Source organism: Rhipicephalus microplus, chromosome 3 (genome assembly GCF_043290135.1).
Source record: "Rhipicephalus microplus isolate Deutch F79 chromosome 3, USDA_Rmic, whole genome shotgun sequence".
Taxonomy (NCBI): Eukaryota; Metazoa; Arthropoda; class Arachnida; order Ixodida; family Ixodidae; genus Rhipicephalus; species Rhipicephalus microplus.
This window is the reverse complement of record NC_134702.1, coordinates 135,566,237-135,579,237: the sequence shown is the minus strand read 5'-3', so window position 1 is coordinate 135,579,237 and position 13,001 is coordinate 135,566,237. Positions and strand designations below refer to the sequence as shown.

The 13,001-nt window shown below is 46.8% G+C and overlaps 1 protein-coding gene across 1 annotated transcript in view; it reads left to right on the top strand.

Annotated features, from left to right (window-relative positions):
- LOC119171420 (techylectin-5A) overlaps window positions 1-12,455 on the top strand; it is a 91,960-nt gene extending 79,505 nt beyond the window's left edge. Inside the window, exon 4 of the mRNA XM_075890287.1 lies at window positions 11,988-12,455. Within this exon, the coding sequence (XP_075746402.1) occupies window positions 11,988-12,256 (269 nt within the window). The 3' untranslated portion in view covers window positions 12,257-12,455. The remainder of the gene's footprint in view (window positions 1-11,987) is intronic.
- Window positions 12,456-13,001: the final 546 nt, after the last annotated feature.

The following is a 13,001-nucleotide window of genomic DNA, read 5'->3' as shown; positions in this document are numbered from 1 at the left end:
TGATTATTGTTCAACACTGTTCCAACTGTAAAACTGCTGGAGTTGTGTTCTAGTGGCGTCGCTGTATAAGGAAGTGTGTGGAGGAGACTGCCGGTGCCAGTTTCCATCGGGGCCTGTCGACGTACGCTGGTGGCGCCTGGCGTCAGACTATAGAGTGCTCGCGTTCTGCTAATATAACGTCGCTGTGCCTAGCATGTGCGCGTGTCGACGCTGCATTGTGGTATAGTGGGCCCTTCATGATGTGCTCGCGGCTGTTTTGCTAGCTCCACACATACCAAATGTGGTGTTGCGTGACGTCAGTGGATGACGAATGTATGACTGGTGCAAACATGATATTCCTGACACGCGTGTAATGTATACCCCTGTCACACGGGCACCTAAGAGTCTTTTAAGTAAGCGGTCTTTTAAGTAAGCGGTCTTTTTCCGAAAAGGAGTTCCTGACAGCAGACACATGGCACAGAGCAAACTTCTTTTCAGAAGCGGTCTTTTTCGTAAACTGAGTTCGTCGATCTGTTTTACAGCTCTGAATGAGAAGCCTCGAAACCAGTAGGCGCCAGCAATTTTCGAGTGGTGGAAAAAAAAGAGCGAATGCTTATTTTTCTGTCACCAAAACTCTTTGTAAAAACAGATTTTATATCCTGCAGAAGGTGTATTGAACTCTTTTAATGTTTATTTCCTTTTCTACTCTCGTGAGCAGCTACGACGCGTCGCAAATATTACGTGGGGACGCTCGGTCTCGCGCTGAGCCATTTTGCACAAGCGAGGAAAGCGTGGCAGTCGTGTGTTTGCCCGTCATTCAAGTGGTCAAGCTTGTATAGGGCAATGTCAACTCGCTTCTCATGAGTGATTTTTTCACGCATGCTGGTGCACTGTCTTTCGAGCTCACTGCGCAAGCTCTCCACAGTGGTGCCCAGTGGTGCCAGACGGACTTGTGCACGTCGCTAGTTATAGAAATGCTTCCTTAACTAGTGCAACAAACTATCACATTGGTGTTTCCTCATCTCTTATTCCTAAATTTATTTGAAGAAACGAGCAGTGCAACGAGTCTTTAATTTGTACATCGTGATACATCGTTTAGTTTTCACTGCTTCTCTTTTAACTGCTAGCGCCACGCTTTCGCTAGCGTCTTCGAACGAAAACACTAAAAGGAGATCGTTGCTGCCGTGTGTCTGCGCCGCAACACCTCTTTGTTAAAAGTCTTTCAACTTCGTAAAAGACCACTTACTTAAAAGACTTTTTGCGCGCCCGTGTGACACAGGTATAAGAACATGACAACATACCACGCTCATAGCGTGCTCGCGGCTGTTTCGCTAGCTCCATATATACAAAGTTTAGTATTACGTGACGTGAATAGATGACGAAGGTAAACGACACATCCAAACATGATAATTTTAACACGGAATTCATGTATGACAGCATTTACTCCCACCTCGTAACATTGTGCTGAATTTCAACATTTCTCTATCATGCTTCGTATATCATCGATTTCCACTGTACGTGAGATCTGCCAATTTTTATCAGGGGCTTCAAACAGGTGAACACGTCAATGCTGCCACTCAGTAAATATTTTAACAGTGCGGGGTCATGATATCTATTTTTCAACTCAACACGCACCTACCACAGGCGTGTTCATGGTAGGTTCGTCCACCATGAAAAAGTTCTTTCGTTCCGCCTGCAGCCTGAAAATTTCCCTTTCGAAGGCAGCAAGTGTGCACACGCAGCACTCTCGCACTGCTCGTATCACTTCTATCAATTGTTGCAGATAAATATGACGACAGGTAGTCACCAGGTGTGCTCGCATCATGGCGGCAACGCGGCTGTTATTGGATACGTAGTGAGCGCAATGAAACTGAAGGCGAGACATCGTAGCCGCGTAGTGATATCACTTGTACTTCTGCGTGGGTGTTTGCATAGTCTGCACGTTAAAGCTGACAGATCAATCGAGCCGCCCGACGTGAGCACTGTTTCCAGGCAAGAGCTAACAAAGGGAGCCTATGTGGTCTTCGCCGCGGACATCTGTCAATCAAACTGAAATCGGGAAAAAAACTCGTTTATTCTGTGAAGGCCCGAGTTCAACTCGTGACTGTCATGCTGCCGCTGTGGCTGTCAAGCATTTTATGCAGGTAACACAGCAGCTTCTTCTACGCGGCATCTTCATTGCATATAAAATAATTTAGTGAGCTTACACTACTTGTCTCCTCATTCAACCTCTCGTCCATCGTGTGATGCTGCAAGTCTAGGCTTCGCGCCCATGCTAGGGCAGCAGCTGCTGCGAAGTGGCTGCGTATTCCATTCTGCAGTGACGAACCGGCCTACTTGTGCCAAAGTATCTTCTTGCCACAACGAATGCTACTCAGCAGATGAATCAAGTAACCAGCCATGGCCGTCACGAAGCGAGGCTTAGTGCTGACAGCATGGAACTTAAACCGTCAATCCTGCAACCATCATCTGATAAGAGACCCAACGAAAGTATCAGTCGCGTATCTCCTGCTCCTGAGATGGTGTTACAGTGGCGTCTGATGCGGCGTTTTCACTAGCGCCGAAACGGCTGTCAAACGCACACCAATCCTGCAGCAGAGGAGAAATCTCCTGCACCTAACTCCTCAAACACATCCTACAAGGTCTTCATCAAGCCCTGTTCTAGATATAGCAGGTCAACTTTAGCCAACCATGTCAATCAAGCAGCTTTTGACACCTGCCTCAACACCTCCAGATTTCAAGGTTTTGCCCCTCACAAAGCTATCCGTACGATCTCTGTATGGATTCCTGCTATGTTCCTTATGGAGATGCTGAAGGACCTACCTCAGATCCTTATAGCCAAAGATTATGCCCTTCCTGTGCAAGCGTACCTCGCCAATGGCACTGATTTAAGGCGCTATGTTGTTAACGGCGTTTACGCCAATGAGGAACCTAAAACGCTCTTGCGGGAACTGTCATGTCCTACCCATCATGTCGTAGCTGCCCGTTACATAGGCAGGGGCCACAAGTGTCTTAATACTCTTCAAGAACCTCGATTTGCTCCAGAACGTGTTCTATAATACGGTTGCGCTTTACGCCCTCGTCCATTCGAGCCGTCTCTTGTGTACTGCTATTCCTGCTTCAAACTAGGCCACATGAAATTTTCCTGCCCTTACTCCTCCAAGGATGATGTCATGAAACGAGAAGAATTAGCACCATGTCGATGTGGCTTATGCCGTACAAATGATCATGACATCACTTCTGCCTCATGTCCTCCCAAGCAAAAAAATGGCAGCATATCCACAGGGTGAATGATGGAGAGTGGGGCGAAGTGTCCGTCTGTCCATTCGTTCTTGCTTCTGTCCATCTGCATGACCGTCCATGCGTTCATCCGCCCGGCCATGCGTGCGTCTGTCCGTGCGTCCGCACGTCCATCCGTGCTTGCGTCCCTGCGTCCGTTCATGCGTCCATCCGTCCGTGCATCCATGCGTGCGTGCGTCAATGCATCTGTCTGTGTGTCCATTCGTGCATCTAGTCAACATTCCAAGTACCACCATCTCGCATCTTTTCATCAAATATACCGCATATAGAAACACCGCCATCCAGCGGTCATTACAAGTGCTTAACGAGAGATGGCACACACACACTTTGTTACGGCTTGCACTTCGTGTCTACTTCCCACCTTTGACCACCTCGACTTCATGGTATATACTAGTTCACTGTATATACCATGATTCATGGCACTGCGGCCCGACGCTTGCTAAACCTTTCTAAAACCAAGGAGGTTACGCCCAGTGAGTATAACGTAGCAAGCCTTTATTGTCAGATAGTGCTTAATGTACGCGCCAAGGGCTGCTAATGGGGAACGGGAGACAGGGGAATTCGGCTTTTAGTTAACGCGCATGCTGAAAATGTTTCATGGTTCAACAACGCACAGGAGAAATCTCCCACCGGCACCACCTTGCAGGTCAAAATGTAAGACTGGTTACGCGCTACGACGAAGGACGAACGGGTGCCGCTTCAAGGAGCTTCGACCCTAAAACCCACCAAGAACGCTCGCCAACACCGGCCTTGGAGACCGCTATGAACGAAGGAGTCTCCAACGAAAAACCCGGTTCTTACACACAACCGCTACAATATTCTAGCCTCGCAAGATATCGACAATACTCAAGTAGCTCCCGTAACAACGACGCAAGATTCGTCCACGCCTAGTTATAGTGCAGTGGTTGCGTCCTCAAGTTCTCGACCCCGACATGCTCTTCCAGTGTTGGAAGACAAAATTTTTCCTGTAGTAGATAGATTCCCGCCTTGCAAGCCTTGAAAGAAAAATCCAGCATCTCAAGAAACAGCGTGCGCTGCTGCAGCATCGGCGAAACGGTACGCGTTCGCTGCACATACCATCGGTGTCCCCTCCTGCTCCTTCAGAACAAACTTCTGTCTCGCCACCCGAGTCTAAATCTCTTCCATCCCAATAACTGTTGCGCTTCATTGTGCATCAACTTCAGCATCTCATTTCGGTGCTTGTGGCTAATCTCAATCCATGATGGCTTCCACATCACAGTCACCGGAAGGCGTTCTACAATGGAAATGACGTGGTCTTGCCTGAAACGTGGGAGAGCTACACCAGCGTCTTAATCATGGGAAGGTGCGTCCATGGCCTCTGCCTCTTCCCGTATTTAATGGCCTGCCACCAATATCGGGTTATGTAGCGTACTCTTCACCTTCAATTTCGGATCGCAGGTGCTCTACGCTAGATGTTTCCCCTGGAAACTTTGCAGTTAATGTGTGACCTACTATTCTTTAAACTCACGTGGACCTTTCGCGATAGTGTACCCCGTCCACGACGCACCGACGTCATCAAGGTTTCGTTTTATGCCCGTCCGCACAGTGGTCGTGCAGCTCGGATGTATCTAGGCTGGTTGACGCACTTAAAGCGACAGCATCCTGGATGTCCCATCATTGTAGCAGGCGACTTTAACGCGCCTCACACTACACGTGGTTCTGCTCATTGCAGTGTGCGCGGCGTGAGTGTGAACGATACAATTACAGACGCAAACTTTACGCTTCTTAATGATGTATAAGTGCCCACTCGTCGGCGTGATCACCCTCACACGTTGCCTCATTCACTGGACTTATCTTGGTGGCTAGGCCACATTGCGACCTCCTGGGCCCTTGAACCTGACTATTTGGGCAGCGACGACCATCCAATTCACCTCGGCTTACACTCGGACATAATCCGCCACCTTCGCTTGCCTTATCGAGTGGTGGAATGGCATCAGTACAGAATAATTTCAGAAACCACAATCTCTCCTTCTGTTTCAGACTTTTTGGATTGCATAGGTACGGCATTATCTGAGGTCACAAGTGTGTCGTGGGTGGATGAATCATGACCTGCTCCCAACTCGCAGCTTCTGCGTCTATGGGCATCTCACCGTGAAACAGAAGTAGCGTCGAAACGTGAGCCTACAGTGATTGCAATTAGGTTGGAATCCAAACGTCTTAAAGCAGCAGCTTGATGCCACGAACACCGCCTGGAACGTGGTCGTTGAATGGACCGGTGCTTCTTACTTGGGCCTTCGTCTGATGCCTCTATATGGCGTGCCTTCCAAGTCATGGAACGTGGTCAGCGGTCTCCTGACACCGCAGCCTGCGTCGTATTAGCCTCTGGCCAGACTTCAGCCGTATTCACCAACACCGTCGCCCACACATTCTTTCCTGCGTTAGACATCACTCCACCTTTACTCACGGCTCAGAATTGTCTGCCAGCATATGCAGGTATGCTTCTCACGCTTACCGACTTACAGGGTACAGGCTGACTTCACTATAGCTGAATTGTAATGCGCAATAGACCTATCAAAACCGACCAAAGCACCGGGACCAGATGGCATACCTTATGGGCTTTACAAAAACACAGAAGGCAAGGTTCTACTTGTCCTGTTAGAGGTTATAAACAAAGCTTGAGCTACTGAAACCATTCCTGACTCTTGGCGGCATGCAAGAATGTTTGCCATTCCTAAAGCAGGAAAACATCCAGGAAATATTGCACAGATGCGTCCGATAGCTGTCGCGTCAACACTTGGCAAACTGACACAGCATATGCTAGCGACACACTATACGTGGTGGCTCGAGAGATACTCCTGGTATCATCCTGGCCAAACTGAGTTCCGTCCGCATCTGGGCACTGAGGATGGCCTTTCCTACCTCTCATCAATGGTTCTCGTTGGAGGTCGAACTCGACGGATTAGCACCATACTGTCATGGACACCTGTAAAGCATATGATATAGTGAGTCATGATGCGAATGTGAAAATTCTCTATAGGCTCAAATTTCCCAGTAGAGTGTGCGCGTCTGTTGAAGGCTTTCTTCACAATCCCAGCGTCTCCATTCGCATAGGTGGTCAGCCAGTTAGAAAGCTTGTTTAGAATAGAGGTGCCACACAAGGGTCTTTGATTGCATTAGTTTTTTTTTAACATGGCCCTCCTCCAACTAGCAGGGAAGCTGGTGGTAATACACCACGCAAAATACATTATGTATGCAGACGACATCATTCTTTGGACAATGCACCCAGAATCAGCTCTCCAAAACAGTCATTGCAAGAGGCAATCGACATAACCCACAACACGTGCACTTCCATTAGTCTCGCAATCTCCAAAGAAAAACGAAGTTCGTGTCGATTGCGAACTAGTAAGGACGTCGTAAACTGGAAGTCCGGCTTCTGCAGTTAATTTCGAATCAGCAGTGACTACTCGAAGCCTGTGATCTCCACGTGCTTGGCCTGAAAATTCATGCCACTGGATCTGCAAGACCTTGGGTCAGGAGTGCCAAGCTGCAAATATCAAAAACAGTACACCTCATACGACGGATAGCGAAGAAATCTGGTAGTGCTACCTCCAACAAGGCTCGCCTCGTGGTCTGTGCGATATTGCAGCCAAGGCTCGTTTACCGCGCTCAGTTTCCTCCCCTCCAACTGGCAGAGTGGGCAAGTCGAGAGGCGATCAACAACGAAGTCATGCGCGCCATAACTGGATTGCCACGCATTACTCCAGTGACAGCCCTTCAACAGGTCACAACTAAACACAATTGGTGAATCAGTGCATCAGCATCGCTGTGCGCACAATCTCAAGCCATCAACGTTGTGTTCGGCTGCTGCATTGGCACGGTACACGTGCAAAGAAGTTTACCACACACCTTCAGAGACGACCACTATTGTCGGTGGAACAAAATGCAACTGACTCAAAACGAACCCCTTGGTCACCTTTCCAGCCCGGTTCTACGCCAGGCGAACGCCCAAGCATCCCACCTGCTTCGTAAAGATAACCTGCCGCTACTGTCATCATTTATACGGATGCCAGTGTGAGCGGCACCACCATTCATACCGCGCTTGTGTGTCCAATAATACCAGAGGCTGACCAGACATGCTCGTATTTTGCGGATCCTGCACAGCTGTCTCACCTTGCTGAGCTGGCCGCCATACGTTATGAACTGGCAGCGCTGCTAACTCTTTTACAACCAGGCAGATGCTCCCAGCTTATCATTCTTACGAACTCCACGCAAGCTATTCACGACATACGACGAGTTTATCGCTGTACGTTCCTCTCGGATACTATTCACATTATTGCTGCCTTCGCATCTGTGCAAAGATATGTTCAGTGGGTTCCATGGGCCGCTTTGCCGGACCTTGTTAAAACTGATTTGGCAACCCACCCTCAAGTTACACCATACCCGATAGCGTGTTTTCCTGTGGACGCGTAAGTACAGATTCTGCGGGAAAAAGAAAGTCTCTGACGTGCCACACGAGCTCTTATACCTCCGTGTGTATCAGACCTCCCTGGTGGTTTAACCCACCGAGAGGAGATTACGTTGTGGAGGCTTCGTGTTGAGGCGGCGCTCACCCTATTCGTAACCACCCTTTCGGCGCAAAAGTGCCGAGGCTCGTGTGGCACATCATGTCCACTTTTGACGCCCCAATCCAATATGTAACTGCCTCACTCTTACTGTGGACTTGCACTGGTCTACAACTGAGTCGACCCTGTAACCTCCATGCAACAGGTCTCAGGCCTGGCCGATTACCCAACTTTGACCGCTGGCTTCGTAGACCACACCACTGTTCTCTACTAGACTTCATAAATGAATAAAACTTGTAGGTGCATTTTTGAAAAATTATTATGCCTAGGGGCAGATTTAGGAACTTAAAAAATTGAAGAATGCATCAGCTATGTCATAATTTTATTGTATCAATTGGCTGATGCCTAACGACCATTACACTGACCTACCTTGTCCTCACTGATAAGGTTTTAACTAGAATGCAATTATCTCGGCTAAAAATAGCAAGTGCTAGATCAGTATGGAGGTATTAAACGTAATCCTGATTAGCAGGGTACTAATTCTTCCCATATTAGTAAGGACTACTTGGTTTTCCTTAGCGTGCTCATGAATAAGGTCTCGCTAATTTGTGTAGTTTAGTTAGCTCATCAACTAGCATGTTTTAGTTAGCCCGGTTCAAGCTTTACATACCCTCAGTAGAATGGTTTTCTAAAGATGTAACGTAATTACCTCAACCTTACCATGACTTGGCGCAATTAGCTCGTTGACAGCATGTCCTGGTCTAAGTGGCTAAGTATATCATCTAGCCAAAAACGAATCACAGTATATAAATGGGAGCAATGATGATGAGTGGGACGAAGCTTTGGAGGGTTTTATTGGTGAACCGTGAATTCTCTGTTTGTCCGTCTCTCTGCCCGTCTGTCCGTTCTTCAGTCTGTTCGTCTGTCATCCGTCCCTTCATCAGGCCGTCCATCTGTCTGTCTGTCTGTCTGTCTGTCTGTCTGTCTGTCTGTCTGTCTGTCTGTCTGTCTGTCTGTCTGTCTGTCTGTCTGTCTGTTTTTCTCTTCATCTGTCCATCCGCATTTGCTTAGGGAGTCATCGAACTAGGTGGTCACATACTACGAGCTAGGAGGGACCGACCCACAGCTGTGGGAGCATCGCCCTTAATAGCTAATTAGCCGGCCGCACATACTAAGGGCGCTAGCGGGCTATGACAACAAAGACAACGCGCACCAGACGACCAACGCGCTATGATGTACACACTCACTATGATGATTAACACATGGCCTTGGGTTTCGCTGCGGTCGCGATATTGTGAGAGACTCGACCGGGGCTTATCTCAGAGGTCACCCTGCTGATTATTCTAAAACAGACTTAGTGCAGGCATTAAAAGCTGCAAAATAAATATAAGCACCACGCTTCTCTGAAAAAGATTATCACTAAATGTTTCTCACCCTTCTATTGCGTCGTTGTGCTTCTGCACTCAGTGGAATGACGAACATATGAAAGAACATGCCTCTGGTCAGTGATGTCTCGTGCAGAGCATTTTTCCTTTTTCGAGGAATTTCCACCCCTCCTTTTGAGCCAAAGAGAAAAATTGAATTTTTGTAATATGGCAGGTTATATGAATTAATAAAGTTATGCTTTTGTTGCACGGCAGTGGAGGGGCCAGTCATAATTTCACAAGTCACCAATACGTCTGACACGTGTAAATATAGTATGTGCGTCCATGGATGGTGGCGGGTATCAGTACTGTTTTGCTGGAAAAAAATGCTCAGAATTTTGTGAACGTTTTCTGGGAAAGCCTCCGAAATAAAAAATTTCCATGTCTCTGAATGGGAAGTTTTCGGCGTAGTGCGGAACCTCACTGCAACTTGTTTGACAACACCTCCCAACTTAGTGGACCATCCGTGATGCGATGACTGGTTCCATCGTAACCAATAAACACAGCCCGCTTAGGGATGAATTTGACTTTTTCTTGCTGTTGGGTCCTTGAAAAGGGAGTGTCGCCAGAGCTCGGAAAAATACCAAGTTTTGGGAAACTCAGGCAAAACTCGGCCGATTCTGCATAGCACGCCAGAAACCATTGTAGCTTAGAGCCTGTTTTAAGCCCATTCTACGAATTCCAAAGCCATATTACGAACCTTTGACGTCTCTGTTTTCTTTCGAATACTTTTGTCGAATTGTTTTCTCGCAGTTCAGGGTGGCAAACTGCGCACTCACCTGTTCAACCACTCCACTTTTATTCTGCGCTTCTGTACCTCTGCCATCTAAGGAAGCCTTGCACCAGGGGTGTAGCCTTAATATTGTTTTTCTAGAGGAAGTACGCATGTTCACGCGCACATTTTAAATGCTAAACATTTCTTTGCGAACTTTGACGGCTTTGAGCGTATCTATCTATCTATCTATCTATCTATCTATCTATCCATTTATCTATCTATCTATCTATCTATCTATCGATCTATCTATCTATCTAGCTGCTTACGTTTGGGTGCTCTCGTGGTCAGCCTCGTGTCTATGGCATGAACGAAAATTAGCATGGGAGGGTAAGATGGTTTGCGAATATAACGCGCTGGTCAATACTTGAATATTGTCACAATCTCGTCGCCTACGTCGTCAAACACTTCCCGCTAGAAAGTGGCACATACCCATGGGCGGGTATGTGCCACTGGTATGCGCATATGTGCCACAGGCAATCGACACTTAGTATCTAGCCAGGAAGGACGAGAACACAAATGGGCACTTTTAACGCTCGAGCAATAAAAATACCCGACATCAATATGGTAAACCCGATGAATGCAAATAATAAATCTCAGGGTCCCAGCTGGAATCGAACCCAAGCATTCTGCGTGGCAATGAGCATTTTACCTCAGAGATATGCCAGGTCTGGGAACTACTTTTCGAACACACGGTAATCTTCGTGAAACCTCAATGGTGGTAGCAGTGATGCCTACCCAATTTTGCGAAAATTACATATGTGTTCCTTTGATACAGCCGTCACGTCGGGTTAACGTCAATTGTGGTTAGTTGTCATGTGCTGAACTTGATTCATGTAGCAGTGTTGAGGGCCAGCATCCTCGCGAGCATCGGCGCTTCGTATCAGCTTCTGGTGTTGCTAACACGCATGTTTCAGTTGGCACCGTTGCTCATGTGTGAAAAACTACTTATATAAACATCTGCAACTCTTCAACGTATGTCAGTGCGTGCAACATTTGTACATATATTTAGTGTAATTTCATGCTGTGTCACTCAATAAAAAAGTACAACAGTCTCCCTCCCTCCGCATGTTTCGCACAAGGTCGATTCCCAGGTACGTGGGATCTGCCGAATTTTTTTCTGGGGCGCTGTATATATACGCAAGCTAAAGTAAAAAAAAAACCTCGAGGGAGGAAGCTTGAGCTCCTCAACACCTCCCCCACCACCATAGATACGCCCATTTTTTGCGCTTCAAGAAGGTTTTGCCAAATTGGCATCGGAGTGCATGATAAAACAGCTCGAGTAACTTTTCTTCCCTTAACATCGGAAATAGCTTTTAAAGAAGCTGAGCTGCGCTTTTAAACACGAAGCATTTCTTAGTCGCGCGATGTCGCACTTCGGTGTCGTGGTCCTGTCCATAGCCTTACTGTGCCTGGCCGCCTGCGTGCGTGTCGTGCCGGACCAGGAAGACACCCGCAAAACTGTCACTCCCCTCTCTCGCTTCGCAGTGCCGAAGCAGGTAGCGTCTGCTACAAAAAAGAAAAGGAAAGCTAACAAATACTCACGCTGCACAACCACTCACTGGCTTAGCCCATATATGTAGGCAATGGATCACGCGTTAGGAATTTAGTCAAGGGCGTCTTGGCTTTCGCTTGACGTTGAAGGCAAAGCTTCACCTTCATTCAATAAGTAAAAATAAGGAAGATGAAACAACAAATACACATTCCCAAACCAAACCCCATTACGCAACACTCATGCGATACACCCACCACTCTACGACGCATTTACTCGAGTACCCCCCCCCCCCCCCCACTGAGAGGAGATGCGGGCGGCATTTTTTTTTGTTCTTGTATTTGGTTGTTTTTTTGTGAGCTAAGTTTTTATTCACAAATTGCTTACATACTTTGCTTTCATTAAAGGCTATCTGCCATTGGAAAGAAATAGCTTTTTCAAAAAACAGCTAACAATTTTCACGAATCTCGCATGTCTTCCGCTTCTCTTTTTTTCAGAGTGGGACGCAATGGGACATCTTTCAGGCCTAAAGTTTTCAACCTACGATCGTGACAACAGTCTCTATAGGGTCAACTGTGCGGTGCGTTTTCGAGGAGGCTGGTGGTACAGTAATTGTCTCGGTGGTAACCTAAACGGGCTGAATCTTAATGGCCATCACGATAGCCTGGGTGATGGTATTGTGTGGGAAAAGAGCCCTATGATTACTTATATGTTGCACTACTCTTACCCAAAGGTTCAAATGATGATACGACCAGCAGATAGGTAGTGGACTAAACTTTGTTAAGTGGTATTGAAAGATGCGCGTGGTTTGATTGATTCAGTACATGTATCTAAGAAGAACTGGCACACGAACCACACGCTATCATTTTGCACCTAAAGAATCAAGGTCATTATTTTTGTTCCAACAGATTAAGTGTCTGTAGTTTGTACCATATGAACACGCAATAAACTGTTCTAGCAATAAATTTCTCTGTTTGTTTGTTTGAACAAAATAATCCCCACAATGTTGAACCTATCAATATTTGCGTGGTCTTTATAAAAAGAGCGTATTTTTTGTGAATATTTTGACTTGCCGAACTTTAGTTGGAGTGCTGGAGGTTGGTACTGAAGATGGTTCCCGTATCTGCTTAGAGTTTGAAGTTCTGCTTGGATTGTATGATTTACAACAGTACAAGCTGGGACTTTCACGAGAAAATTCGATTTTAGATTTGGTGTTTTGGAATGAACCAAACTTAGTGTCAGGTATTACTGTGTGCCGAGGTGTTAGCGACAACAGGGCCGTTGTCGCAGAGGCTATCGTACAATGCGTATGGACATCACAGGTTCCACAAAGAAAATTTCAGCTATGCCAGAGGAGATCTTGTTGCTATTAGAACTGAACTAGAAAATTTCTCTTTCTACTTTCAAGCATAACTCAAAAGCACACTGTCAGTTGGTTCTTTGCTCAACATTCCGCGAAAAAATACTCAGATCGGTCTAAAGTCATGTTTACTGTAGGTACCTGCACAAAG